Genomic DNA, 26,467 nt, shown 5'->3' with positions numbered 1-26,467 from the left:
GATGATTGACGTTGTCGACCCAAACAACAACGAAATAAAAATGTGTGAATCTGATTTTGTTGTTTGATTCATTTCATTATGATAATGGTGATGATGATGATGATGATGATTAAAAACAATAATAATTACCTTGTCATCATATTGCACGAGTTTGTTCGCAGGTCGTCCAACAAATCGTGTTAATGGTCTGTATAGATTAATGTAAAATTTGTTGATAAAGAAATCATGATCTACGGAAACTTTTTTTTTCTTCATTCATTTTGTTGTCTGTACTGACATTGTTGTTGATGATGTGGCTAATTAACACTGTTTGGATATTAGCATCTTTGCTTGTTAAACCAATTGTTGTTTCAAAATGAAACGAATGTTGTTGTTAATAAGACAATTATGAATCACGGAATCCAACCGGACCCGGATAAACGCATATTCCTCTTTAATTTTTTTCTCTAAAATTTCTAATTAAATCACAATCTAATATTTGATCATGTATTTTCTATTATGGATTCCATTTATTATTACAGAAAAACTTTTAAACTCTTCAGGAAAAGAATTACGTCGTGCATTGTTCTCTTTAAAGCAGATATTTCAGGTACGTACAATGATCATTAATAAGTTCAATTCATAATGTTTTTTTTTATATTTTAGTATGACAAAGATCTAGTACACGAATTTGTCCGTAATGATGGTCTAGCTTGTTTAATCAAAGTTGGATCCGAAGCCGATCAAAACTATCAAAACTATATACTCAGAGGTAAATTATTCGTTTTATTATCTATGATGATTACAATGATGATAATATCGACAATTCATTATTACAATAGCACTTGGCCAACTAATGCTTTATGTTGATGGTATGAATGGTGTAATCGAACATCCGGAAACCATACAATGGCTTTATTCGTTGATCTCTTCAGAAGTAAGCTAATCTATCCTTCTATTTTTGTTATTACTTTACTACAACAACAACAAAAAAAATTTTATCATTTTCAGTATCGATTGGTGGTTAAAACCGCATTTAAATTATTATTAGTCTTTGTGGAGTATGTCGATAGTAATTGTCTGATATTGATCAATAGCATCCATCAAATTGACAGCGAAAGAGGTATGAATATAGTTTATATAAAAATTTTTGATAAAAGAATTACCGAAATTATTGTTCATTCAACAGGTGTTAAGCCATGGAACAATATAATGAGCATTTTGAACGAAAAAGATTCGGCCGATATCGAACTATTAATCTTTTCAATGACATTAATCAACAAAACATTGAATGGCCTACCGGATCAAGATACTTATTACGATGTTTGTGATGCATTGGAAGAACAAGGAATCGAACGAATCATTCAGCATTACATGTCAAAACATGGTACAGATCGTGATTTGTTGCAACAGTTCCGTATTTACGAAGCCGTTCTAAGACTTGAAGACGGTGATGATGACGGTAATGGTATACCAGCCGATTCTAGACATATTCCTCGAAATAGAAAAACAAACAACAATAACAATGAAGACCGCCGTAAAAGTAAACGTCATTCAATTGACATGGTTAAACAATCTTTTCCTGTTAAAAATAGCCAAAGCAATGGAACATCACAATTTATTCGATTTAATAACAAGTCAATTTCATCATCAAATTCATCTTTCACCAATAAGAAAACTTTCTATAATTTGCCTCCAAATGTCAATCCATCCATGGTATCAAATGGATTTGATGAAATCAACATCAATCTCAAGAAAAGAGATTTTCGTTCAAAAAGTTTAGCTCGAGAACATGAGATTCACAATCAACGTTCGAGTATTTCTTCCTGCAGTAGTGCCGATTCATATGGATCGTATGCTAGCTACGGCAGTTATGTTAGTAATGAAGATACCAAAACAGCAACTTTGATCGATCCGCTTAAAAATCTAGATTCACCTTCTATAGATAGTAATGAGGATGATACCGATCGTAGTTTGGATTTGAACAGTCGAAGTTCGAATCACACTGAATCATCTGATGAAATGTTGAAGCCTCATGATTTTGATGGTTCACAAGAATCGTTCAATCTATGGGAGACTACCAAAAAATCTGTGTTGAATCATGGATATCATCAGACAAATGGCGATGCATCTTCAGGGTTATCTCGTCAACCAAGCTTAAAGGAAAGAAAAACGTGGATGTTATCACTGATGTATGGCAAAGCCAATGGAGATGATGCACCTAAATCACCAAACTATGTAAAGCCTCCAGCTCCGATTCCAACTGCATCTACTGGACTTTGGAATGGAAATGGAAAATCTGATATAGTTTCACCTTCACCTACTGTCATCAATGATCTCCTGAATTTAAATAAATCAACCGAATCAGTCAAATGTTTGAAAGAAAAATTTATTCAACAGACCACACAGTCAGACAGTAATCTCGCCCCCAAGATAATCCATCCAAAAGAACAAATAACCGATAAAATTACCAACAATTTTGAACAATGGGAGAAAATGGTCCATCAAATGTCTCGTCCTCTAGTCATTAATGATATGGATTTCACCGATCTTGTTGACGATGATGACACCGATATCTGTAATCCCATTGCTAATGTTATTGTTCCTAATTGTGGACCTCCACCGCCTCCTCCAATGTTATCATTAAATGGTTCGAATCCTCCTCCGCCTCCGATTATGATGATGTCACCGCCACCACCACCACTACCAATGTCATCTGGAGGTTGTCTGCCACCACCACCGCCACCTCCAAGATTCAATGGACCCGGTTTAGGTAATTGGTCTTCGATTAATAATGGTCGTAACACAAATACACCATCACCACCTATTCCCCCAGATTCTAAATCTTCACAAAACAAAAACAAAAAAACGATAAAATTATTCTGGAAAGAAGTAAAAGAAGATAAATCACTTTTGAGTAGAATAATAAAGAAAAAGACCATTTGGGATGAAATCAAAAATGTATCTGTTGATACCGAGAAATTGGAAACTCTTTTTGAAAGTCGTACCAAAGAACTAATGAACAAGGTAAGTCTATTTATCGAGATTTCTTTGAAAATGATACCACTTCAAATAATTTTCGATCTATTTTTTATTATAACTCTTGTAAACTTAATCACAAATCGTGAATCTGATGGCTTCTAACGTGTGGCACACTTAATAATATGCTTCTGCTAATAATCATTAATTTACTTATTGTCAATCTATCTATTATTAATAGGGATTTGATGTAAGATTAATTTAGCTTATTTAAACCATTTGAATTAATTAATAATTTGATTGTTTTTTCTTGTATATTCGACAGAAAACTCAAGATGCTAATAAAAAAAATGAAATCCTTGTACTCGACACCAAACGTTCCAATGCGATCAATATTGGAATGACTAAACTACCTCCTCCAAGAGCAATAAAAACTGCCATACTCAAAATGGATCAATCAATCATGAATAGGGAAGGCATTGAGAAAATTCTAACAACTATGATGCCTACAGAAGAGGAAAAGAATAAAATTATGGAAGCTGAGATGAATAATCCGGATATACCATTAGGGCAAGCCGAATCATTTTTGATGACACTATCTTCAATCACTGCTCTCGAAGCTAGACTTCGTTTGTGGGCATTTAGATTGGATTATGAACAAATGGAACGAGAAGTAGCTGAACCATTAATGGATTTGAAACAAGCAATTCATGAACTTGAAAAAAGTGAAACTTTTAAAATTATTCTTGGAACACTTAGATCAATCGGAAGTTTTTTAAATGGATCCGATGTGAAAGGGTTTCAAATCGATTACCTGGCCAAAGTTCCAGAAATCAAAGATACCATTCATAAGCATTCTTTGTTGCATCATTTGGTTCAAATGATCATGGAAAAATTTCCAAATACCTCAAATCTATACTCGGAATTAGGAGCTGTATCACGTGCCTCTAAGGTCGATTTTGATGATTTAGGAAAAAATCTTCACAAAATGGAACAAGATTGCAAACAATCTTGGGAACATTTAAAAGTTATTTCTAAATTTGATGGATCAAGTCCGATGAAGAATAAAATGACAGAATTTTTAACTGATTGTGCTCAACGTATTATTGTACTGGAAATCATTCATCGTCGTATAATGAATCGATTTAAAAAATTTCTCGTCTTTTTGGGAATGCCTTCAAATGCGATCAAAGAGAATAAACCAAATCATTTGTTGAAGATTATAAGCGAATTCGCTTTGGAATATCGAACTACTCGAGAACGAGTTAGAGAACAAATCGAAAAGAAAGCAAATCATCGTGAAAGAAATAAAACCAGAGGCAAAATGATTACTGAGGTATCTATCAGTTCTATTATTATTTACAATTTCAATGTTAATTTTTTTTCAAATGAGCAGTTGGACAAATTCAAAGCTAAAGAACATGCCGAATCTGATTTGGAGCGAATTCTCAAAACTGGGGGTGAGACACAATTTGATAATGGTAACGTAACAAAATGGGGAACTTTACCCGGAACAAAATTACGACGTCCATCTACTGGTTCGATGACTAATCTTGTAATTAATGGTAATGGTTCTGGTCCAAGAGGAATACATTCATACCGACATAGTGTTCATGTTGAATCTTATGGTGAGGCTGACGATGAAATACTCGAAAGCTTGGTACGATCGACAACTCAACAACCTGTTAGAGCTCAAGAGAAAAATCGACGAAAAGCTCGCTATGGAGAACGGAAATCGTGTATGTTTTTTTTTGTTTGTAACAAAAATAAGATGATTTAACAAATATATTTGTTTTTAATCTATCAAATAGTGCGACGAACACTTAGAGGAAATCTTGATCTATCGGAAGAGGAACGAATGATGCTGTCAGCTATTACCACATAATGATTGCTTGTTTGTTATACCAATTCATACATTTGAATCAAATTATTTATTTTCATGGAATACTGTGATCTCAAAATGATAACAGCTAAAAAAATGGTTTTTACGCGTCCACATTGGTCTTTAAATCTAATAAATAGACACCGAATTTATTATTGTAACAACTTATAAAAATTTTCGGACTAAATTATGGACTAAATTCTATTCTAGTCACACAACCAATTCAAATACGAATCGAAACTGATTCAAACACTCTATTTAACCGAAACATCAAAATCATTTGCCTCAAATCATCTCACAGAAACACACAAGAGAATACATTTTGTTGACAAATTTTAATTATATTTATTCCTACAAATAATGTTTAGCTCTACATTTCGCTTTTACTCTAATTTTTATATAAATTGATATATAATACAAAACAATTAATTAATATTTTCATTCAGATTCCTTTCAATTTCGAAATAAAATTTTTTCAATATATTATTTATTTGTACTTTTCATTTTATTCAATATTGAAATTCAAATTCAATACCATGAGAATAAAGGCGTCCATTGTGTCCTATCATTTATTAACGGTACATGAGGCATGTTGTTTATTGTTTGCTCTTTTCGCTATGCGGCTCAATTTTTGATTTTGAATCTTTAATCAAATGTGTTTGGAAAATTATATTATTTATCATCATGTCGGATAATATTTTGATTGATGGTAAACCTTTAAATACTTTAAGGGTAGTCGATTTGAAAGAAGAACTCAGAAAACGTGGCATTCGTAGTTCGGGTACAAAATCTCAGCTTCAACAATTATTGTTAACGGTTTGTCATTAACATATTCGATTTTTTTTTTATTAATCTTGATGTTTTTCTTTTGTAAAATATTAGGCTCTACATTCAACAAATCAACCCGATCAAGGTATGTGAAATCAATTTTTTTTATATAGCATTATATGACTAGATTTTGTTGATAGAATCTGCGATTACCGATGAAGCCGAACCAATAAAAAATGCCATTGAACCACCAGAAAAAATTGACGATTCTATAGTCAATGATAATTCTAATTCTAAAAGTATTGATAGTACCGAGAAATTTGCTTCAATATCCATTAATGAAGAAAAAGAAACCATCAAATTGACTATTCGTTCGAGTCCCAGAAAACAAGAGCCAGTACAGCAACAAGATTCTGAAAGTGAAGCATCACAAAGCGATGTTACTGATTCAGACAGTGAACAGCAAAACAAGAATGACATTGTTAACACTAGCCAAAATGAAATTGCACCGCCTTTAATAGAACCAGAGAACAAAACAGAATCGAAAGCCGATAATACTGAAGAAAAGTCATCCGAGCAAGTAACTCAAGAAATTAAACCTCAAAATAGTCATGATGAACAGGAGGCAAAACTAGAGCAACCGAAAATCGATGAATGTAAAATTGAAAGTCAACCAATAACGAAAATTGAAGAAAGTTCGAAAAATGAAATCGAAATTAAATCAGATGATTCTAAAAGTCGAACTTCAATACTAAAAAATAGAATGGCCACACAAAAATCGATAGAAGGACCTAGTGGTAAGCCTGTTCAGAAGAAACGACGCTGGGGAAGTTCGCAAACAAACGAATCATCAGTATTGAAAAAAGGAATCTCGAGCGATGAGCTTAAACAACTGATAAATGATTCAATGATGGACAATGATCAGCCTGTCATCAAGGTGAGTAAATCAAGCGAAGACAAAACATTCTTTAGCAATAAAACTGATGAACCACCACAACAACAAAAATCGGTTGAAGTGACTGAAATGGAAATAAAAAAGGTAGACATTTCATTTAAAAACAACGTTGTAGAAATGTCTCAAGTAGCAACACCGCAAAAAGAAAATGGTAATATTGAAGAGAATGATCAACGATCAGTTTGTCCTGCCAAGAATCCCGAGTCGACAGTCTTGTTTATAACAGGCTTGGTTCGACCATATACTTTGATGCAGTTGAAAAAATTGTTGAATAGTGTTGGTCAAATTGATGAGGAAAAGTTTTGGATAGATAAAATCAAATCCAAATGTTATGCAACTTATTCGAGTGTCGATGAAGCTGTCAAGACTCGTGAAAACTTACATAATCTTAAATGGCCACAATCAAGCCCGAAAAATCTTTGTGTCGAATTCGCTACACTTGAAGACATTGATCGATGTCTTCATCCAGAAAATTACGAAGATCTTCCTATGAAAAACGTCGATAAAAATTCTTCATCAATCGCTCAAAATAAAGGAAAATATGACATCATCATGAAGGAACCTAAAGTTGAAACATTTGGTAAAACCAACGACAAATCTGAAAGTATTGCTGCTCGTGGGAACATTCGCGAATGGGATCGAGATAAAGTTGCTGTTAAAGTCAGTCGACACGAAGAAAAAGAAAAAAATGATGATGACAATCAGCGACAATTAAAAAAACATAAAGATGAATCTCCATCTGAACATCATCATCACCACCATTATCGTGATAAGCCTGCGAAAACAACAGGTAAGTGATTTGCAAAAAATTGTTGAAAGATTTAAAAATGATTAATGTGCATCATAGAAAAATTAGAGAAAAAAGAAGAACTATCAAATCAACGTAATCAGGAACCAAGAAGCGAATCACCTATGAATTCGCTTGAAGATTTATTCAGGAAAACAAAAACGATTCCATATATCTATTGGTTGCCATTAACTGATGAACAAGCATTGGAAAGAGAAAAACATCGTAATCAATTGGAAAAAGAACGTGAAGCTAGAATATCACAGCGTATGGAAATGCCTACACGAAGATCTTCACCACCCCCTCCTCCACCTATGTTTCGTGATATGGTGAGTATTTTTTATCGACAAGACAGTCATATATCATATCGGTATTTTTTTATTTGTTCTTAGCATCGTGGTCGAAGAACTTCCCCTACAAATTTTCGTCGCAAGCCTTCTTATAGTCCTGTATACCGACGAAATCTATCACGATATTCACGATCTCGTTCTCCTGATCGTCGTCGATTTTCACCCCGTAGAAGATAAGTTGATTCATCAATTTTGATTTCATCGGTCCCTATTATTTTTTTGGGTCATTCAAAGGCCATTGAAAGATGGAGAAAAAAATATTTATATATTTTGAAGCCTAATCATTAATCGACCATCCTTATTCATATTTTCGTTCGGTGTTTCTTGATCATTTTTATTTCGATAAATATCCAGCTTTTTGATTTAAACTGATAGGGTTTGATTAATAATAAATCAGGGAAAGGGAAAATTCTAGGTAGCGAAAGAATTAGTAGGCTACTTTTTTTCTGACCTAAAAAAATTCAGGCTATCTCAAAGGGGATTATACTTTAGCATTAGGTTTTCAAGTTTTCTTTTGCAGATCTGTCTTCTCTCTTTCTCCCTCTTTCTCAAAATTTATCAGATAATCAACAATATTGGAAGCGGTTTGGAAAATCACATCAATGCTGGAAACATTTTGATACATCCCATTATCATCATCATCATCGTTAGCATCGATTTCATTATCAAACAGAAACAGCTAATCACTTGAACTTGAATTTTATTTGAACAAAAATATTGGCAACAAATGTATTTTTGTACTTATTAAATGCAACAAAAGTACAATTTTTGACCGAGCGAAAAAAATAGCAAAAACAACTTGGATCATCATTATCATTTTCAACATTACAATATTTTTCTTTATTGGATTAATTATAAAAAAAATAAAAATTTCATTATTATCATTTAGTATTTATTTTATTATTGATTTGAATATTTTTCAACAAATTTTTTTCTGTTTTATACAACAAATGTCGTAATAATCTTGAAAAACAATGGTAATTAGAATATTTCTAATGACAATTTTTTTTCCTGAATTTCGCCAATGATGATAATTTCATTAATAATTGTGAATTAGTAGAGATAAAAATAAAGTTGGCTTTGCTTTTAGTATTCATTGTGCTTGTTTTTCTTCTATATAGGTATGATGATTTGAACAACTGTTTATTTGTTTGAACCAAAATAGCCCATTCGATATAAAACTATAGGAACCAATGCAATAACAATAGAAATCGTCCAGGTCATCCAATCGCTTGAATTGCCATTGTTTTTCGGATCGGACCATGAAATTGTCTTTTCCTAAAAAAAATTCAATCATTGATTGATTGATTGAATATGTATAGATGGACATATGGATATATATGTAATTATTTTATATTATATTATTAACAACTTTGGGTAATACAGCAACAACAACAACAACAAAAATGATTTTGAAACATATTCATTCCTATATTGCTATTAATATTTCTCACATTCTCTTTTATATACTCTCGAATTGACGATAAGATATGATTTTTGGATATTTAAAAAAAATATTTTAATTTTTTTTCTTGTTTTTTTTAAAAAAAAACTATATAATCTTGAATTGTTTAATATTTTTTAAAAAAATAGATAGTCACATCTCACGAATCGATAGTAGTAGATAGAATGAATTACAGTCATCCTAAATGACAATACAGTTCTTTTTGCCTGGTCCACCGTTATTAGGTTTCTAATTTTTTTTTCAAATATAATCCAGTTATATCATTTCATAATGTTGAAAAATGAAAGATGTTGTGAAGTGTGAAGTAAGCAAAAAAAAAACAAAAACGGGCAAGGTAAGATGATAACAAAAAACAAAGTTAGTCATTTGCAAAATGTTTTTCACTTTTGTTTGTGAAATGAAATATTTTTAAAAGACCAATTAGAAACACATGCATGATCATAATCAATGAATATTTGAATCAAAAAAAAACCCTATGACAAAAATATTTCACACATCCCCCCCACCCAATATAACTATTGTTCTCACGGAAATTATAATTGTTAATCAAATAATATAATATTAATCGATAATGTTAGAGTTCCATAAGGAAAAAAAATGACATGCAAAACATATATGTTGCTCACCTCAACTTTTTTTGTTTTCTTTTTATCCGCCTATAAAAAAAAATGAGAACAAGGAAAAATAAATTTATTGTCCTCAATGATATGATAAAATTTTTCACACATACCTCACATAATTCACCAATTTTATATTTTTTCATAATATCTCTAGCATCGGTAGAATGGCCCACATCTTCGAATGATTCGGTTGCATCTTTACCGGCTTGTTCGATTAGAACTTCTTCGCCACCTGGATGCTGAATTTTTTTTTAAATTTATATTGAAAACCAATATTCGAAAAAAAAATAACAAACCTCATCAAGGAATGGAGTCACATCATAAACGCAATCATGGATAATGATCCAAACGGATTTCTTTTCATTATGTTCGGCAACTTCAGTCAATGTAAAAGTTTTGATTTCTTCAGCCATTTTATTCAGTTGTCTTAATGAAAGTTAAAAGAATCATAAAAATTTTGCTAGACAAAAAAATCATATTTCAAACATACCTTTTATGATTATTAATATGAACCAAAAATGAACCAGAAAAAAATAATGTTTATATATGAATCGATTCGATATATTTCAATTGGGTACTTCAAAATCACTCAATCAATCAAATAGGAAAGTGATTACTATTTGTAAGTAATATATCTTATTAATGTAAGCTTTTCAATTTAATCGAAAAAAATAATGATGATGATTTCTTTGATCACAAGTATTAAAGCAGATTTAACAATATATGAATCTAAATGTAAATTATCTTACTATTACTACTACCGAATATATCGTCAACAAATATCAGACGCAAGTTCGACGCAGTCGTCATATGTACGTGTCATGTTGCCATTTGGTTTCCAGTTTGAACATTGAAAAATGATGATGATTTTTTTTCTCTCTATGATTACTATTTTTCTTTTTATTATTTAATATACATCAGCGCCAGTACATGTACATGCATGCATGTTTGTGAAATTAAATATAATCAAAAAAAAACTGGTTACACTGCACCGAGAGAACAAAATTTTTGTGAAGCGTAAGTAGCTCAAATTTTGATGGGAAAGCATTTGGTATTAGTTTGAAAATAAAATTCTTACTTTCGCTGCACATTTCTCACCCTCAAATGAGGAGGCTATTTTTCCCTGTGTGAGGCGAGATGTTAGACGATGGGAGGAGAAATTGTTGAAATACTGTTGCATAAGAAATTATGCCCGATTTATACATCGAAAGTGAAAACCAAAAAGTGAATATAATAACACAATATTTAATTGGAAAATTGTCAAATCCTTTCTGAGTTGATGATCAAAATCACGTTTAAATAATTAAAGTCATTTTTATCGAAATTATTGATAACTCAATTTTTAATTGTTTCAATTTGCAAACATTAACATGAAATGAATAGTTTCTGAAAAATATGAATTGTGGGAGTATTTTTTTGTGGGTTTTTGTTTGAATTTATATACAAAAATAAAAATTCTGTAATGAAATACCAATGGTGTATCACATGTCTTATATCAGCAATTGGATTTGTAATTATCATGGTGACTGTCGATCAATTTCAGGAGCTGTAGGCTGTGCTACCTGTTGTTGTTGTTGTTGTTGCTGTCGGTAACGTGGATGAGTCAATTCTGGTTTTTCCCGTATAATATCCAACAATTCTTTCACTTCTTTTTCCACCTTTAAGTTGAAAACAATGTCACAGAATTCGAAATAAATGCCAAATGACTCGGTGTCGGAATATCGCATATCATATAAAACAACTTGATCAACTTTTGATGGTTTACAACAGAAATATAGCGATAGGAATAAGGTTGCCACAACGGTAGTTACAATAACAGCCATTAACCAATAAATATCTGTATTGGCTTTGGTTGAATGAAGACCAAACCATAATGAAACAAGAATGGTGTTCTCAATGAATACTATGAATAAAAATCGCATTGGACGTTGTTTTTCTTTCAAATAAAACATGTAAGGCCACATGACCAATGATGGAAGACCAAAGAAAAAGAAAATCAATACAGCGGTACTAAAACCTCTTTTCTTCGAACGATCAGCTTGTGTATCCATTTCCTCCAATGCTTCCATTGCGATCTTATAAACCCAAATGGTGAAACCAATAACATGAACTAAACACAAGACAACGATCCATTGTTTGATGATAATAGCGGCCAAAGCAAACACTAAAATACGACTTGCGAACATTGAAGTCCATCCTACTAAAGATAAGAAACCTAGATATAATTCAAAACAGTTCTCATTAGAATTAATCATAAATCCATAAATCATGAATACCAGTCAGAATTCCATCATCTCTTCGGCGAATGGCAATGAGCATGGAAAAAATGGACAAAGCAGAACCGATTACTTCTCCAATGACTGAAAAGTGAAATGAAAATGTAAAAATAATGTAAAAATTAAAAAAAAAAAATCTTACTAAATGAATATTTGTTGTTTGTTTCGACTGACAGAATGTAAATCTGCATGACTACTTGAATGAATCCGGCATAGAAATCTTCGAAAAATTCTAACGTTTCTGCATTACGATTTACGAAAAAAAAATTTTCCTTTTCATCATCTTTTGCTTGCCGGAAAGAGCAAAGATTTTGAGATGAAAAATATAGCCCATCCAGATATCTATTATGAAGAGAAAAAAAAGAATGCTTGTGGCTAATTTAGGAAATAATTTTCTTAAATACCTTTTCATTTGCCATGGAATCAATAATAATCCATTTACAAATTTAGTAATGATGGCTTTTGCATTGAAATTTTCATTCTTGATAAATTCGGCAAAACTTTGATAAATGGCGAATATCATTGATGGAAGTATCAAGCAAAGTAATGAAATTATTTCAAAATATAGCGCATGTTCAGAATGATATGTATTAACAGCTCCAAAATCTTGGTAAATCTTATTCAAATAGATTATCAATCGACAAAGAGATTGTAAGAATATTCGCTGAAACAATGTTCTCGACCAGAACCCCATGTTTTTTCGACGCGTTGAAGTTCTATTTGGTTGTAACGGCCTCTATTGAACAAACGGAAAAAGGAAAATAAAAAAAAATCAAAATCACGACAATTATATTTACACACAACCTCACTATCAGGAACATCTTGAATTTCCATGATAAACGATTGTATCACTATTTTGAATAAAATTTTTAGAGGTAGAAAAATTTTCTATGAAAATCAATACAAAGGATATCAGTTTTGTTTTTCAAAATCCCGCAAGAATATACACGCAGCTGCCAGTAATTCAATATGTATTTCCATATACGGATTTTTTTTTGTTTTTGTTAGTTTTAACGTGTAAAACCACAGCTCTTTCAACATAGGCATCAGTTGCACAAGTTTGGATAATTGTTGCTCAATAAAGAGAGTGAGAAATACACAAATGTAGACATCAATGATGACGCCCAAAATATCTATTGCGATAACAATATACAGGATCCTGTTTTGAATGCTATCAACGCTACATCAAGTTAAACTAAAAAAAAATTTTATCATTGAAATGAATTGTTTTTGATTGAAACGACTTTGAATAATAACGTTATTATTTATTATTATTTTTTCGATTTGTAGATGACATTTTGTATTTTTTTTTTTTTTTTTGTTATACAATTCTATATCCAATTACGATTTTATCATTGGATCAATCAATATAATAAAATCGAAAATTCTCCGGTAGTACAAACCCTATTTAGTTTTTTGAAAAATTTATACCATGTAAGTTGTCTGATAAATTCTTTGATATTTTTGTAATGTATATATTGCAGAATCGCTCAATTCTATTACATTTCATCGTGTTATTGATTAAAGTTTCGACACTGAATTACATTCGAAAAAAATAACGCGCCGGTGCCAATTCTGTGAATTATATATAATTGAATCAGCTCTAGTTCGATAACAAAATGAGAAGCTCAAAGGTTGACGCGAGTGTTCCAGCCGATCGATTTTTCAAAGGAGTCTGTGTTGATGCGATTGTGGCCGTCGGAAATAAAAAGGCATCATCACTACTGGGTCACTTTCATCAGGTGTATATGAAGCATTTGTTTCCAACTTGATAAATCCATTGTGATAATTCAATCACATCAATAATTGTAGCTTATCAATTCAGTAAGCAAAAATTATGGATAGGATTAAATGAATTTTAACCTAGCTTTAATTATGTCTATTTTAGTTTAAAAATGAGCAGCCAATTTCCTCGTGGACAGTATGAGGATCCATCGACGATTATGGATTCATCATTATCTGGTCAATGGACTTCAGCACAAGAGCAGCAAGCCTCAACAAGTAATCCCGAACAAACTCAAACGATCCTAATTGATAATTCGGGTGGTGGTGCAACTGTAACTGTAGCTGCAAGTCGAAGACAGGGCGAAAGACTGCCACCATTTTCATTCATCACTAACCCGACAATAAATCAAATCTTGATTCAAATTAATCCTGATTTATTCATATCTAAACTGTTTTACTTTTTCTTCTATTCTGCATTTGGATCATTATTCCCATTGATGGCAGTTTATTTCAAACAACTTGGCATGAATCCAATACAAGCAGGTAAGATATTTTTAGGCTTTTTATTTCTGTCAACACTAATCAAATTCTAATTGTCAATTTTCAATACAGGAACATTAGTCGGTATAAGGCCATTCGTGGAATTCATTGCAGCACCATTTTGGTCTTCCATAGCCGATCGTTTTCATAAATCCAAAGTTATACTGCTATTCTCATTAGGCTGTTGGATCGTGTTCACTTTTGCGATGGCTTTTATTCGTCCACCTGCATCGGCTTGTGTAATATTCAATGAAACACATCATATATTATATACACCGTACAGTGAAACACCGGAAGAGGAGGTATATGACGATGCCTCATCATTATGGCCTACAACAGAAGAAAACATTCCAAATAGTTCGGTTATATCGAATTCTATTAATGAATTCGATACATTGGTTAGTTATCAAAATTTCCGCATGAAAAGAGGTTTGTACTTATTCATTCGACGATATATGGTTGAATAATTCTTATATTATCACACGATATAGATGTTTCTGAAAATATTAAACATAAATTACCACCAAACCATGTCGTGGGAAAATCTCCATTGACCGTTGAATATACACTGAATTATAATCAAGAGAAGCATGTAACATATTTATCACCTCCATTCTCCACAGTAGTTTACAAGCTTGAAGATGTGAAAGAAGTGTTTTTTCTTCTCTTGTTATTGATAGTCTTGTTAGAATTTTTAAGTGCTCCAGCCATTACATTGGCCGATAGTGCTACATTGGACTATTTGGGTGAAGATACTGACAAATATGGTCAGCAGCGAATGTATGGATCATTTGGCTGGGGCATCACCATGTTGTTGGTAGGCATGGCTTTAGATAATTCGACAAAATTTAAAGATCATCCGTGTGGACCACATAGTGGCGAGCGAAATTATGTCACTTGCTTTTCGATTTTTGCTTTTCTAATGTCATGCACTTTATTGATAGCTACCAAATTCAAATTTGAAGAATCACCCGAATATTCAAATGAAATTCAATTGAATTCATATGAAAATGAGCCTGGTCCGAAACCATGGCAAAATACTGCTCCGGCTATCAACATACCAAAAGAGTTTCAAGACAAAAAACGAAAAGAAGAATTCATTGATCGCTGGAAGAGCGCTGTATTCGCACAACGAACCAGAACATTGCCCAGTTGGGTTGCTGTATTGCGATCGATGAACAATTCGCGTAAATTGGCTTTTTTATTGGTCACTTGGTTGATGGGATTTGGTGTTGGATTAGTTTTTACGTTTTTGTTCTGGCACCTACAAGATCTTGGTGGAACCCCGACGCTTTATGGTTATGCTTCGGTGATCAACCACATATCGGAAATTGGGGCTTATTTCTTCAGTATTAATTTAATACAACGTTTTGGCCATACTAAAGTGTTGTGCTTTGGTTTACTTTGTAATACTTTTCGTTTCATTTATATTTCTTGGCTCGATAATCCTTGGTGGGTTTTGCCTCTTGAACTTATCCAAGGTTAGTTGACCTAGTCATCATAACTGATAAACTAATCATTTTCCAACATTGATAACAGGAGTTACTCATGCAACAGTTTGGGCAGCTGCTTGCAGTTACATGACACAAAATACTGAACTTGAACTTCGTTCTTCTGCTCAAGGTGTAATGCAAGGCATTTATCAAGGACTAGGAAGAGGAAGTGGTTCACTTCTCGGTGGTGTTATTATACATCGTTTCGGTAACAAGAAATTTTTTTCTCTTTCTCGTTCAATAGATTTAATCAATTTAACATTTTGAATTTCAGGTTCTAGAATTACTTTTTTCCTCTATGGTCTAATTTGTGCCGCATTTTTAGGATTGTTTGTTCATGTGAACTATTACCGCAAAAATCAAGGTTACAAATTTGAGGAAGAAATTACTGAAGATCCAATGATCATGATCAATGATTCAAGTGCTTTAGCACCACACGGTGTACCCACTAATCCGATTGCTCGTTCGGTTTCACGACAAAATGTTGACCATCCCGAAAATCATCTCCAACAATCACAACCGGCGAACAATCGAATGGCAACCAATTTAAATCCAAGCGATAACGATAATGTTGCCTCCAACTCATATGAAACTTGGGACCCAAATGCAGCTTGGAATTGATAGTTTGATCTATGATTCAATCTGAACGACCAAAATGGACCAATCGATTAGTATTCTTTTTCCTATTATGAAACACAAAAGTCAAAATGTTTATTAAGGTTGTGAATTAAGTGACTTTGAGATAATTTTATTTTCATCCCCATTCATTGATAATATATCGTTGTCCATCTAAACCATAGCTTTCATTACCAATGATATTAATCTTTGAACTCTCCCGTGATTGGTAATTTACTCTTGTTGTTTCAAACAAAACTAATTTAATCCATTACTTTGAGAAATAGTTATGATTAGATGATTGTTTTCAGGGTTTCTTTTTATTTTCCGTTTCTGACCAAAGATTTTAACGTCAAAAAAATTTTGAACAAATTTTGCAACCAAAACATATCTTTCTCTTTCAAATTACTCTCTCTTTCTCTGAATGAATTGAAACAAAACTACATGATACTATTGCAAAAATTTGGTTGTGTTTGCCACATCTTCACATAACAGCCTCATATCATTCATCATTCTAATTACTTTTAATATTATCATCAATATATAGAGGATAATTGTAAATTTGTTTCGTCACCAAGAAAAAGCGCAAAAAAACAAATTTTATGCATGATTGAATTTCAATTTTAACTCGTTTGTTGCATTGATATATAAGAATCATATTATAATCACTTGAATTGGAGAAATTAATGTTTTTATGATATTTTGGTTGCTTACAACATTCATTCATTCATTCACTCATTCATGTGGATTCATTGTTCAACAACAAACAAACGAAAAATATATGGATGAGGGGACGATAAAAGTAAAAAACAAAGAAAAAAAATATTTTCAAAATACAATACACGTGTTATGTAATGTTTCACCTAGTTTTATCTACGCCCAAATGTGTGTATAGAATACAATAGAGTTTTCATTCTACAAAAAAGGTTTGCCATGACTAATTTTTTTTTCGTTTTTCTTCTTACTGAATCGATTGATCCAAAATTGATTTAAATTGAAATGACTGAACATCGAATACACTCACTCAAACATAATATACACACGGAAATGAACATTATTATTGTCCATATGCTTTCATTTAACATATAATTCATTCATTACATATTATGTAATAACTCTTTCGAAATCAAACAACACTATTTGCATTGTATTGTTTCTTGTATTGCTTTATTCATGTTTTTGTGTTTTCTTCTCTCTATCTTTTTTTTTTTTTTTTTGTTCTTGGCCTAAACAATATATGAACCATAATTATCAAATAATAAATATCAATAAAGAAAAAAAAAGTGTCATGTCATCCGTCTTTTTTATCCTACATCCTATTATATTCTAAGTCATCGTTTTTGATGATGTGATAGTTTAAAACTCAACACAACACATCATATTTCTAACATGTTGGCAAACATGGATCGATTGTTTAATAAATAATAAATTTCCCGGTGTTTCTGTATTCTATTAAACTCTTGAAACGATGATGATGATGATGATGACTATGATAAAATTATTATATTATTATTATATATAAATCATTAATTAATTAACAACAAAGAAATGAAAGTTTGGAAATCATAACTCAATTGAATGATTTTCGAAACAACAATTGTCACATAGAATTTTGGTTATTATCTTTGTTTTCTATATTTTGTTGATAATAATTTTTTCGGGCCATACTCTTTTGATGTGTAGAGAGAAATTATTATCAAATCTCGTGAAATGATCACGATTGAGATTTGACACCTTGACACCGACTTAAATAAATTAATTTGGAACAATTTATGAAAAAAAAACAAAAACAAAAACAAAAAATTGAAATGAGCTTTCATTGAATTGGCATTGGTACTTATATGATTGTAAAATATTTTAGGCGAGAAAAAAAATCATAGAGTTCATGTTATCTCTCAACGTAAACGAAAGTGCATATGGTGAAGGAAAGAAAAGAAAAACCATCAAAGACAATTCGGTTGCAACCGATTACAAGTACAAAGAACAAAAAAAAAAAAGAAAGATCATGTCAGCAAGTTTCTCTTTTATTTTTTTTTCATCTCTGTCATTATTCGGGAATAAACAAACGGACCCAAATCGTTACTCTATTTTTCTCTTGTATTTTATTTTGTTTCAAAATCTATTATTGACCCGAAATGTCACCAATGATACTTTGTCACAAAAAATTGATGTCAAAGTATATCACTGTCTGTGTCTAGCTGTTGGTCGAAAATACGAACAAATAAACAGTTACAACCAAATAACAACAAACTCGACTAAACACAAAAATATTTAATGAAATCAAACAAATATTACTTGTTTATCCAAATGGGAACATAGTCGAATTGATCGTTGATGGGATTGGTGGCGATGATTTTTTTCCTTCATCTATTTGGCTCTCATATTTTTTGTTTTATATGTGTGATATATTGTTTCTGAAACGAATCTGATGACATGATATTCGATAATAATCTTGTTTGGCCATTTTTGTCATTTTCATCATCATCACCGTCATCATCATCATCATCATCATCATCATCATCATAATCATTCCATCATTGCTTCATCATTTATTCAATCAAATATTCGACAGTATTTGATACTGATTTGTTGGAAACAATTCCAAAATTTTCATCGTGCCTTGAATTGTTTGTTTGAATTCTGCTTTGTTTTTTTTCTAATTTAACCGTTACACTATGCGAATGCTAGTCTTTCACACAATCGCCATTCTGTTAGTGATTGTTCCAACTAATTCCTATCGAAAAGGTAAAAAAAATTTTAAAAATTCATGTATTATGATAATGAACGTTCAACAATCTGCAACTAATTTTCAAAAGAAAGATACACAAATAAAATTGAATGTTTTGTTAACCTGGATAACAGGCACCTATTAATTAGGGTTTTCATTTTGTTCGTTGCTGTAGTAATTATATCTTTTGAATAATTTTCAAAATTAACTATTCAATGCAAGTATACATATTTTTTTCAGGTAGTTCCAAAAATTTACCTATCTATCCTATGATCTAATTCAATAAATGAGGTACACTTGATCTGTATTGTCTATTAGCCATATAGTGATAGCAATGATGAATGTTCATACATTTCATGTGCGTTACTTAATAAGCTTTTAAAATCTGTAACAAAAATAATCTTATTCAAAGTTTCATCCATCAATGACGATAGTGAGACGTTTTCATCAACAAAACAACATTGTTAACAGTGCTGCTGCTGTTGACACTACTTTTTTATTGCCCGATGATTTTTATCGTGCAAAGAACATGTCATTTAGTGAAATGGAACCAAAAGCTTCAGTTATAATGCCGTTAAATGATCCAGAGATGCATTATACTTATTATGAAGGTGATATGATGATACAAGAAAGTGATGAGAAAAAGGTAAGTGAAAAAATTTCAAAAATATAGTTATTTTACCTATTTGAAAAATGAAAATAATAATAGTAATCAATCAATTACCAATCATAATAGATTTCATTGTATACGGCGAAAAGATGGCCTTATGGTCGTATTCCTTATGTTATGGAAAATAAATTTACCGATGATGAACGAGCTGCTATTGCTCGAGGTATGATGATACTACAAGAAAGGACATGTATACGTTTTGTACCGAAAAAACCAAACGATCATGATTACGTGCTCATCAAACGTGGTCCAGGATGTGCGGCACATGTCGGTAAAATTGGTGGACAACAATGGGTAATACTTGGACAAGGTTGCTATGGCATCGAAACGGTTACGCATGAACTAATGCATTCTGTGGGTTTCATTCATGAACAATCACGCCCAGACAGAGATGAACATGTTGAAATTGTTTGGAACAATATTAAACCAAGTGAGTATATTTTTTTCTGACAATATTAATTGTTTTGATTTGAACAAATTTTTTTTTCTAGCCGCTAAACGAAATTTTCGTAAACATGAATCCGATTATTTGGCTGATAATGGATTTCCTTACGATCTAATGTCTGTCATGCATTATCGTCAATATGCATTCTCAAAGAATCGTAAACCAACCATCCTTCCAAAACGTCCTGTGCCCTATTTACGATGTCGAGGGCTTGATTGTCCATCCGAATTAGATATATCTAAAATTAATTTCCTTTACAAATGTCATAAGAAAGATGATTTTGAAGATAATTACATCGATGATGCCATTGATGATAATGAAATTGATATTGATGAAAATACATTTGAATCAAATAACCATAATCATCGACAAATTAATCCACATTTTAATCAATTTGGTCATCATCATAGAAATCATTTTAGGAATTATAATAATCAATTACCTCAAGAAATGCAACCGATAGCTGATACGTCACCACCATATGCACAACGAAACAGACTTCGCCATCTATTACTTGATTCACCTCGATCATCGATTGCCCATTTTAATTCTCCAAATATACCTTATGTTTCAATGTTTCATTCATTCATTCCAACCACTCTGATTTAATATGGCAAGAATCTATATTTTTATATTAATTGATTGAGAGTAGTTCGTTTGTAAATATATGCATGCAACTACACACTTATAATTAGGTTCATATATATCTTTTGTGTTACAAAATTTTGTATTTATTATGGTTTCAACAATCAAATAGGATAAAAATTCAAAGGATATTTTTATTTTCAAACAAGATTATTATTATTTTCCGTCAAGAATCGGTCATATGGAATGAAAAATTCATTCAATAATGATTTCACTGTTATTTGATCACAAATTTACTATTGCATAACTCTCTGTGCGTGATTAGAGTAGCTGATCAAATTAGCTCAACTGTTTTGGTAAATCAACTTGTTAGATTCAAAATGAATATAGCATTTTTCATGTATAAAAAGAAAAAAGAGAGTGAACTGGAAAAAAAGTTTTTTTTTCTCAGAATAAACCACCACAGAATCTAAATTGCAATACAAATTTCTATTGAATATTTGTTTGGGTTTACCACTTTATTTTCAGTGGAAATTTTTTGTTTCGTTTGTTTTTCACCATTCTCATGTATATTGCAACGAATCATTCAGTGAGAAAATATTGTGACAAACATTGAACAAAACATGAAAAATTGTTACATGATATTTTATTAGATTCAGATATAAAACAAATGATAATAGACAGGATGTGTGTTAGAATTGGTTCAATTTTCAGCTTTTTTCCCAACAAACAAAAAAGATAAAATAAATAAAAAAAAGATGATTCTACCAGATAATGTTCAGATCCATGTACATAGACATCAAACATTCAGGTATATATAGATAAATAAATGGTAATGGATGTTCCCTCCTTACCCGTGATGAACCATAAAAAACCGAATAGAATTAAAGAAAAAAACTCTACTTTCTATTTTTCTCTTTTTTGTTTTGTTCAACCATGTGTAATATGTTGAAAAACGAGATGTTTGGGAGGAGGACAAGGTATAGAACTTTGAATTTTGAAACAAAACAAAACAAAAAATCCATTCAAACGCACAATCCAATTCAAGTTTTTCTTTTTCATTATTCTTCTTGGTTTTTTTTCCAGAAATTTCATTCATTCATATTTTTAACTTTCATCTATTGAATCAAAACAAAAAGATAATAAATAGAAACTTTTTGAAAATTTTATTCATATTGTATGTGTGTGTGTGTGTGTGTGTGAATATATGTAATTTCATCAAAAATAGCTTGTTTGTTTGTTAATATTATGGAATTGGATGCATTAGTTTATGCATATGTTGTTTGTTTGATAATAATTTTAATCAAAATTTCATTAAAATTTTTGGCTTTGTTTTTTTTTTTTGGTGGTTATATTCACTGCATAGATGTTTGAATATGTGAATACATTGTTTACATGGATACGAAACAACAAGGAAACAATGAGAGAAATGAATTGCCATGAAATTTTACATTATTACTATGGTTGGAACTTTTTTTTAATATGAACAGATTCATTTTCCATATATTCCTGATGAAAAATTGATCTAGAGAAAAAAAGTTTATAAAATTTTTCTAGTTTATTTCGTAAAAATCTTATTGTTTAACGAAAAAGAAAAACGAATTTCTCAATTCATCATTGTAACTATATAATAATCTAGTTTCATTATTATCAATGATTAGATATGTTAATGTTTGATGTTCAGACAGTAAAATTAGATCATCCTAATATGATAAATTATCACATGACATTTACCAAACACATCTATGATCATATAATTTTATATTGTCAATGTTTAATAAGGATATTGGTCGAATTCCATATTATTTCTTATTAATATCACTATTATCAATACACCAACGCATATTTGTCAATTGAAATTGATATATTCGGATATATGGCCAAATAGTTAACAATCGTATTATCGAAAATTTGAATGTCATATTTAGGATACATGTTAGAAAGGAAGATAGAAATACACACACACACAGACAAGAACATGGTTAATATACTCTTTATATTCATTATGCTTTTACATCAAGTTAGTCGATCCTTATCATTTGAACAATAGAGAAAAAAAAACCTCTACTCTATAAGGATTTCAAAAAGCAAATAAACAGAATATATACTAACAAAACAGAAAGAGAGTCGAAACGATATTTTTTTTATAGGGAACAGAAAACAGAAAAAAACAAGCAATTTTGGATCACAAAAATACTGTAATGCTCTGATGATAGATTTTTTAGAAAGAAAAATGTTAAGATGCTTTTGTATTGTTGTTTTCTTTTTATTGCATGCATCATTTTGATTTTTTGTTCTTACATCGTTGTTTTTGGTTGATATACTATTGCTTGCTAATAGTGTCGTCGTCATCATCATCATCATCATCATCATCATTGTAATTTTTTATTATACTTCAATATTATATCGTTGAAGGAACCCTTATTTTTTTTATTCTATTATTACACAATAAATGGTGTACAATGTGTATGTGAAGAATAGTGCACGAAATGAATTTTAAGTCGTCATTCTTACCATTCTCGACAAGTTTATATATAAACAGCTTGTATGTCTTATGTATATTCATGCACATAAAATGATTTTTATTCTATTATAATGATGATCTCCGATCTATTCCGATTGTTTCCATATATAAATATCTTTTCTATTCTATTCTATAATATAGATAAATTATTTACAACACTCCAAATGATGAACATGGAACAACAACAACAACAACAACAACAACAACAACATGGCGAACAGAACGAACAAACAAAACCACCATTACTTGGTGATCAAGATATAATCACTTTGTGTGCAACATACTACGACATCCATGTTGAACGTGTTAAAGAATTGAATAGTTATGATGATCGTAATTATATTGTCCACACTAGTAATGGCGATAAATTCGTGCTAAAAATGACTAATTCTTATGATAGCGAACAGCCCGGTCTATTGAATGGTCAAAATAATATGATTCTTTTTCTTTCAAGCCAAAATTTCAATGTTCCATGTCCAATCAAGAATATCCATGGAGATTATTTGGCGCGTATTCAATTACCCATGAATAATCCTGTCAATCCGGCGAAAACTTTTGCAATCCGTCTATTCGCTTATGTGGATGGAATTATTCTATATAACGTACCGATTGAACGACAATTACTTATTGGTTGTGGCCAATTTCTGGCCCGTATCGATTTGGCATTAGAAAAATTTGATGATAAAGTTATACGTACGAGAAAATTTTTCTGGAGTCTAGCAAATGTTCCAAAACTGTATGATTATCTTAACTATATAAAAATTCCTTCTCGAAATGAATTAGTTTTAAAATGTGTAAAAGATTTTGAACAAATAATTGTATCGTCATTGGATTCGATGAAACAATCATATTTGCATGGAGATTTCAATGAACAGAACATTATTGTTCGCAAAATCGATAATGCATACCAAATATATGGACTTATTGACTTTGGCGACATATTCTATGGGCCTCGTATATATGATATAGCAATTTTCATTGCTTATGTTATGTTATTAGACACTGATTTCGATTGCATTCTAGAAGCTCCAAAGTTTGTACTACAAGGCTATTGTAGTCTAATATCGTTGGACAATCAAGATATTAACAATATATTAATCTGTGCCCGAGCGCGAATTGCTCAATCACTCACTTTGGGGGCCTATACACATTCATTTCAGCCAGACAATGAATATTTATTGACAACAGCCAAAAAAGGTTGGTCCATATTGGAACGATTATGTAGTTTTGATGATGATCAAAAACAATTGATCAAACATTGGATGGACGCGGCAAACATATCCAAAACAACAGCTAAAAACTAGCTAAGAAATGAAAACATAGCTAATCATCATCATTATTAATGTAGTTGAACACACATACACATTTAAACAAATATAATTCTATGCTGAAAATGTCCAATAATCTTACTGTTTTTTTTCATATTTATTCTTCATACGTGTTGGTCATTTTGATGGAACATCGGCCACAATTTTTTTTTTGCTTATTTGTTTGGTAGGATAAGGCATCATCCATGTTATTCCATCTCATGATAATTGTATTGTCTGTTAATGGTAACCAATTTTATGGAGCAGATTTTTTATATCCATAATTGTATAACAAAACCCCCCCCAATAACAGCAATAGTGTATGATTGAAGAAAATTTGTGACCATTTGATCCAATCCGATAATCATCATTCTTCTGGATAAATGATCAAATCAGTCGAATGCTAAAAAAACTACAAAAGCATACACAAGCAAATTCTGTGAATTTTTTTTCATGATGAAAAAATTATATCAAAAATGGCATTTAATTATAAATTTTTTTTTCAAAATCAGCAAAAAATTAAATTTTTTTCCCTCTATATTTGATAATAATAAAATGAAATAAAATCGAACCACCATTTTTAGGTTGGCTGAAAATTCGTGAAAAAATTATTTACTTTTCTAATTGATTTTTTTTTTAAATCATCTTATCTGTTGTTGTTGTTGTTTCATTTCTTGTTGCCGTTAGCATCACCATTTAACAAAATATGATCATTCATCCGTTGGACACCTTCAAAAACAAATTGCATCTGCTTATTTTTTTCACTTTTTATTCTCACTCATTTTTCATCGTCGGTCACAAGAAGAAACTAATAGAAAAAAAAATTCATTCTTCCCCAGGGACATATGACACTGTACAATGTATGTGTCTGCATTTATTTTGTAATAAAGAAATTTTTTCCATTTAAACTATTGTTGATTAAAAAAACTTAAATCTTCTGTCATTTTATCAAATAAACACACACACACACACACACACACGAGCAGACAAACACAGAAAAAAAATACAATGTGAAACACTTGATCTATTCTTTTCGGAAAGAGAAACACAATTTGGACAACCACAATGACATTTCTGACTGGTGAAATTTTTGTTGCTATTTTGCTTACCAATGATAATAATAAAAAAAAAGAGAAACGAAAAAAAAAATTCAAGCGTTCTCTAATTGGACGACAAAAAACGAACAAATTTTCATTAAGTCAATGACAATTTTTTTTTCTTCTTCACGGTGTTTATAAATGATGGCGATGTTGTTACTGGTGATGACGAATAGATAGATGGATGAACGATATAATCTTGAATTATTTAAATAATACAAACCAATCGGGTAGTTAGTTAAAGGTCGTGCAATGCATACATGCATAGCATTAATCCATCTGTTTGTTATTAGTGAATAAGTTTGTTTGACCAACAATCGAATTGAGTTTTTTTTTCTGTTTTGTTTTTTTTTTTTTTTTTTGGTGAAACAAAACAAATTGATTGCCATACATTTTGAAAATCAAACAAAAAAGTTTTTTTTTGCCAATTATATTCTAACCATAGATGAGCATATGTTCAATTCGGTAAATCTATTGCCATTTTTCCCCCAGTATTTTCCTCTTTTAATGTGTCTGTATTTACCTAATTTTCAATGAATGAATGAATGAAAGAATGATCAGAATAAGGAAATTCTAGCATTATTCAGAATCGACAAACTGCATCCGTTTAGAAATGAAAAATGCGGAAAAAATTTTAAAAATAAAAAAAAAATGTTCCGGTGCATTGATTTATGTGG

The 26,467-nt window shown here is 31.0% G+C and overlaps 7 protein-coding genes across 9 annotated transcripts in view; 5 read left to right on the top strand and 2 right to left on the bottom strand.

Annotated features, from left to right (window-relative positions):
• The window catches only part of Fhos (Formin homology 2 domain containing), a 35,023-nt gene extending 29,700 nt beyond the window's left edge, over positions 1-5,323 (top strand). Inside the window, exons 6-14 of one of the 2 annotated variants that reach the window (XM_047054771.2) lie at positions 522-589; positions 646-751; positions 822-916; positions 991-1,102; positions 1,169-3,006; positions 3,200-3,208; positions 3,284-4,294; positions 4,355-4,697; positions 4,770-5,323. In XM_047054771.2, coding sequence (XP_046910727.2) covers positions 522-589; positions 646-751; positions 822-916; positions 991-1,102; positions 1,169-3,006; positions 3,200-3,208; positions 3,284-4,294; positions 4,355-4,697; positions 4,770-4,843 — 3,656 coding nt within the window. In that variant the 3' untranslated portion in view covers positions 4,844-5,323. The remainder of the gene's footprint in view (positions 1-521; positions 590-645; positions 752-821; positions 917-990; positions 1,103-1,168; positions 3,007-3,199; positions 3,209-3,283; positions 4,295-4,354; positions 4,698-4,769) is intronic. The other variant, XM_047054772.2, reaches the window with a different exon arrangement.
• Positions 5,324-5,424: 101 nt separating this feature from the next.
• On the top strand, positions 5,425-8,596 carry LOC124492022 (uncharacterized). Of its 2 annotated transcripts, none has more exons than XM_075731181.1 (5): positions 5,425-5,656; positions 5,723-5,753; positions 5,809-7,353; positions 7,420-7,679; positions 7,743-8,596. In XM_075731181.1, the coding sequence occupies exons 1-5, from the start codon at positions 5,525-5,527 to the stop codon at positions 7,875-7,877; spliced, it is 2,103 nt and encodes a 700-aa protein (XP_075587296.1). In that variant the 5' UTR covers positions 5,425-5,524; the 3' UTR covers positions 7,878-8,596. The 2 variants fall into 2 exon arrangements, with proteins under 2 accessions (XP_075587296.1, XP_046910736.1); XM_047054780.2 differs by having other exon boundaries at positions 7,411-7,679.
• Positions 8,517-10,826, bottom strand: Cyt-b5 (Cytochrome b5). The gene is made up of 5 exons (XM_047054785.2): positions 10,276-10,826; positions 10,082-10,211; positions 9,896-10,024; positions 9,792-9,821; positions 8,517-8,978 (listed from the first exon to the last, which is right to left on the bottom strand). The coding sequence occupies exons 2-5, from the start codon at positions 10,196-10,198 to the stop codon at positions 8,844-8,846; spliced, it is 411 nt and encodes a 136-aa protein (XP_046910741.1). The 5' UTR covers positions 10,199-10,211; positions 10,276-10,826; the 3' UTR covers positions 8,517-8,843.
• Positions 10,827-11,095: 269 nt separating this feature from the next.
• Positions 11,096-13,115, bottom strand: LOC124492023 (uncharacterized). Its single transcript, XM_075735236.1, has 5 exons — positions 12,866-13,115; positions 12,466-12,797; positions 12,204-12,403; positions 12,062-12,145; positions 11,096-12,000 (listed from the first exon to the last, which is right to left on the bottom strand). Exons 1-5 carry the CDS (start codon positions 12,893-12,895, stop codon positions 11,303-11,305), a joined length of 1,344 nt encoding a protein of 447 aa, XP_075591351.1. The 5' UTR covers positions 12,896-13,115; the 3' UTR covers positions 11,096-11,302.
• A 246-nt stretch (positions 13,116-13,361) lies between these two features.
• LOC124493072 (major facilitator superfamily domain-containing protein 6) lies at positions 13,362-17,717 on the top strand. Its single transcript, XM_047056130.2, has 7 exons — positions 13,362-13,495; positions 13,546-13,885; positions 13,950-14,329; positions 14,399-14,755; positions 14,818-15,807; positions 15,866-16,027; positions 16,094-17,717. Exons 3-7 carry the CDS (start codon positions 13,957-13,959, stop codon positions 16,438-16,440), a joined length of 2,229 nt encoding a protein of 742 aa, XP_046912086.1. The 5' UTR covers positions 13,362-13,495; positions 13,546-13,885; positions 13,950-13,956; the 3' UTR covers positions 16,441-17,717.
• Positions 17,718-18,504: 787 nt separating this feature from the next.
• Positions 18,505-21,067, top strand: LOC124491791 (low choriolytic enzyme). Its single transcript, XM_047054489.2, has 4 exons — positions 18,505-19,179; positions 19,597-19,808; positions 19,899-20,262; positions 20,324-21,067. The coding sequence occupies exons 1-4, from the start codon at positions 19,110-19,112 to the stop codon at positions 20,884-20,886; spliced, it is 1,209 nt and encodes a 402-aa protein (XP_046910445.2). The 5' UTR covers positions 18,505-19,109; the 3' UTR covers positions 20,887-21,067.
• Positions 21,068-22,805: 1,738 nt separating this feature from the next.
• On the top strand, positions 22,806-25,233 carry LOC124493209 (hydroxylysine kinase). The gene is made up of 2 exons (XM_047056288.2): positions 22,806-23,407; positions 23,528-25,233. Exon 2 carries the CDS (start codon positions 23,551-23,553, stop codon positions 24,688-24,690), a length of 1,140 nt encoding a protein of 379 aa, XP_046912244.2. The 5' UTR covers positions 22,806-23,407; positions 23,528-23,550; the 3' UTR covers positions 24,691-25,233.
• The last annotated feature ends 1,234 nt before the right edge of the window (positions 25,234-26,467 follow it).

The sequence above is a fragment of the Dermatophagoides farinae genome, chromosome 1, assembly GCF_024713945.1.
Source record: "Dermatophagoides farinae isolate YC_2012a chromosome 1, ASM2471394v1, whole genome shotgun sequence".
Classification (NCBI taxonomy): Eukaryota; Metazoa; Arthropoda; class Arachnida; order Sarcoptiformes; family Pyroglyphidae; genus Dermatophagoides; species Dermatophagoides farinae.
Note: the sequence above shows the minus strand (reverse complement) of the source record. Positions and strands in the feature narration are given on the sequence as shown.

What these genes read in the sequence shown, in the direction of transcription:
- LOC124492022 (XM_047054780.2), top strand. Translation starts at nt 5,525, where the DNA reads ATGTCGGATAATATTTTGATTGATGGTAAACCTTTAAATACTTTAAGG. An exon ending in TTCAACAATTATTGTTAACG is followed by an intron (nt 5,657 to 5,722) that starts GTTTGTCATTAA and finishes GTAAAATATTAG; the next exon opens with GCTCTACATTCAACAAATCA. An exon ending in TAAGCCTGCGAAAACAACAG is followed by an intron (nt 7,354 to 7,410) that starts GTAAGTGATTTG and finishes TGTGCATCATAG; the next exon opens with AAAAATTAGAGAAAAAAGAA.
- LOC124492023 (XM_075735236.1), bottom strand. Translation starts at nt 12,895, where the DNA reads ATGGAAATTCAAGATGTTCCTGATAGTGAG. An exon ending in AAGATGTTCCTGATAGTGAG is followed by an intron (nt 12,798 to 12,865) that starts GTTGTGTGTAAA and finishes TTTGTTCAATAG; the next exon opens with AGGCCGTTACAACCAAATAG. An exon ending in AGATGATGGAATTCTGACTG is followed by an intron (nt 12,001 to 12,061) that starts GTATTCATGATT and finishes AATTATATCTAG; the next exon opens with GTTTCTTATCTTTAGTAGGA.
- Cyt-b5 (XM_047054785.2), bottom strand. Translation starts at nt 10,198, where the DNA reads ATGGCTGAAGAAATCAAAACTTTTACATTGACTGAAGTTGCCGAACAT. An exon ending in TGACTCCATTCCTTGATGAG is followed by an intron (nt 10,025 to 10,081) that starts GTTTGTTATTTT and finishes AAAAAAATTCAG; the next exon opens with CATCCAGGTGGCGAAGAAGT. An exon ending in AGAAAACAAAAAAAGTTGAG is followed by an intron (nt 8,979 to 9,791) that starts GTGAGCAACATA and finishes AATTTTTTTTAG; the next exon opens with GAAAAGACAATTTCATGGTC.
- LOC124493209 (XM_047056288.2), top strand. Translation starts at nt 23,551, where the DNA reads ATGATGAACATGGAACAACAACAACAACAACAACAACAACAACAACAT.
- LOC124493072 (XM_047056130.2), top strand. Translation starts at nt 13,957, where the DNA reads ATGAGCAGCCAATTTCCTCGTGGACAGTATGAGGATCCATCGACGATT. An exon ending in AAATTTCCGCATGAAAAGAG is followed by an intron (nt 14,756 to 14,817) that starts GTTTGTACTTAT and finishes CACACGATATAG; the next exon opens with ATGTTTCTGAAAATATTAAA. An exon ending in GCCTCTTGAACTTATCCAAG is followed by an intron (nt 15,808 to 15,865) that starts GTTAGTTGACCT and finishes CATTGATAACAG; the next exon opens with GAGTTACTCATGCAACAGTT.
- LOC124491791 (XM_047054489.2), top strand. Translation starts at nt 19,110, where the DNA reads ATGCGAATGCTAGTCTTTCACACAATCGCCATTCTGTTAGTGATTGTT. An exon ending in AACTAATTCCTATCGAAAAG is followed by an intron (nt 19,180 to 19,596) that starts GTAAAAAAAATT and finishes CAATGACGATAG; the next exon opens with TGAGACGTTTTCATCAACAA. An exon ending in AAGAAAGTGATGAGAAAAAG is followed by an intron (nt 19,809 to 19,898) that starts GTAAGTGAAAAA and finishes CAATCATAATAG; the next exon opens with ATTTCATTGTATACGGCGAA.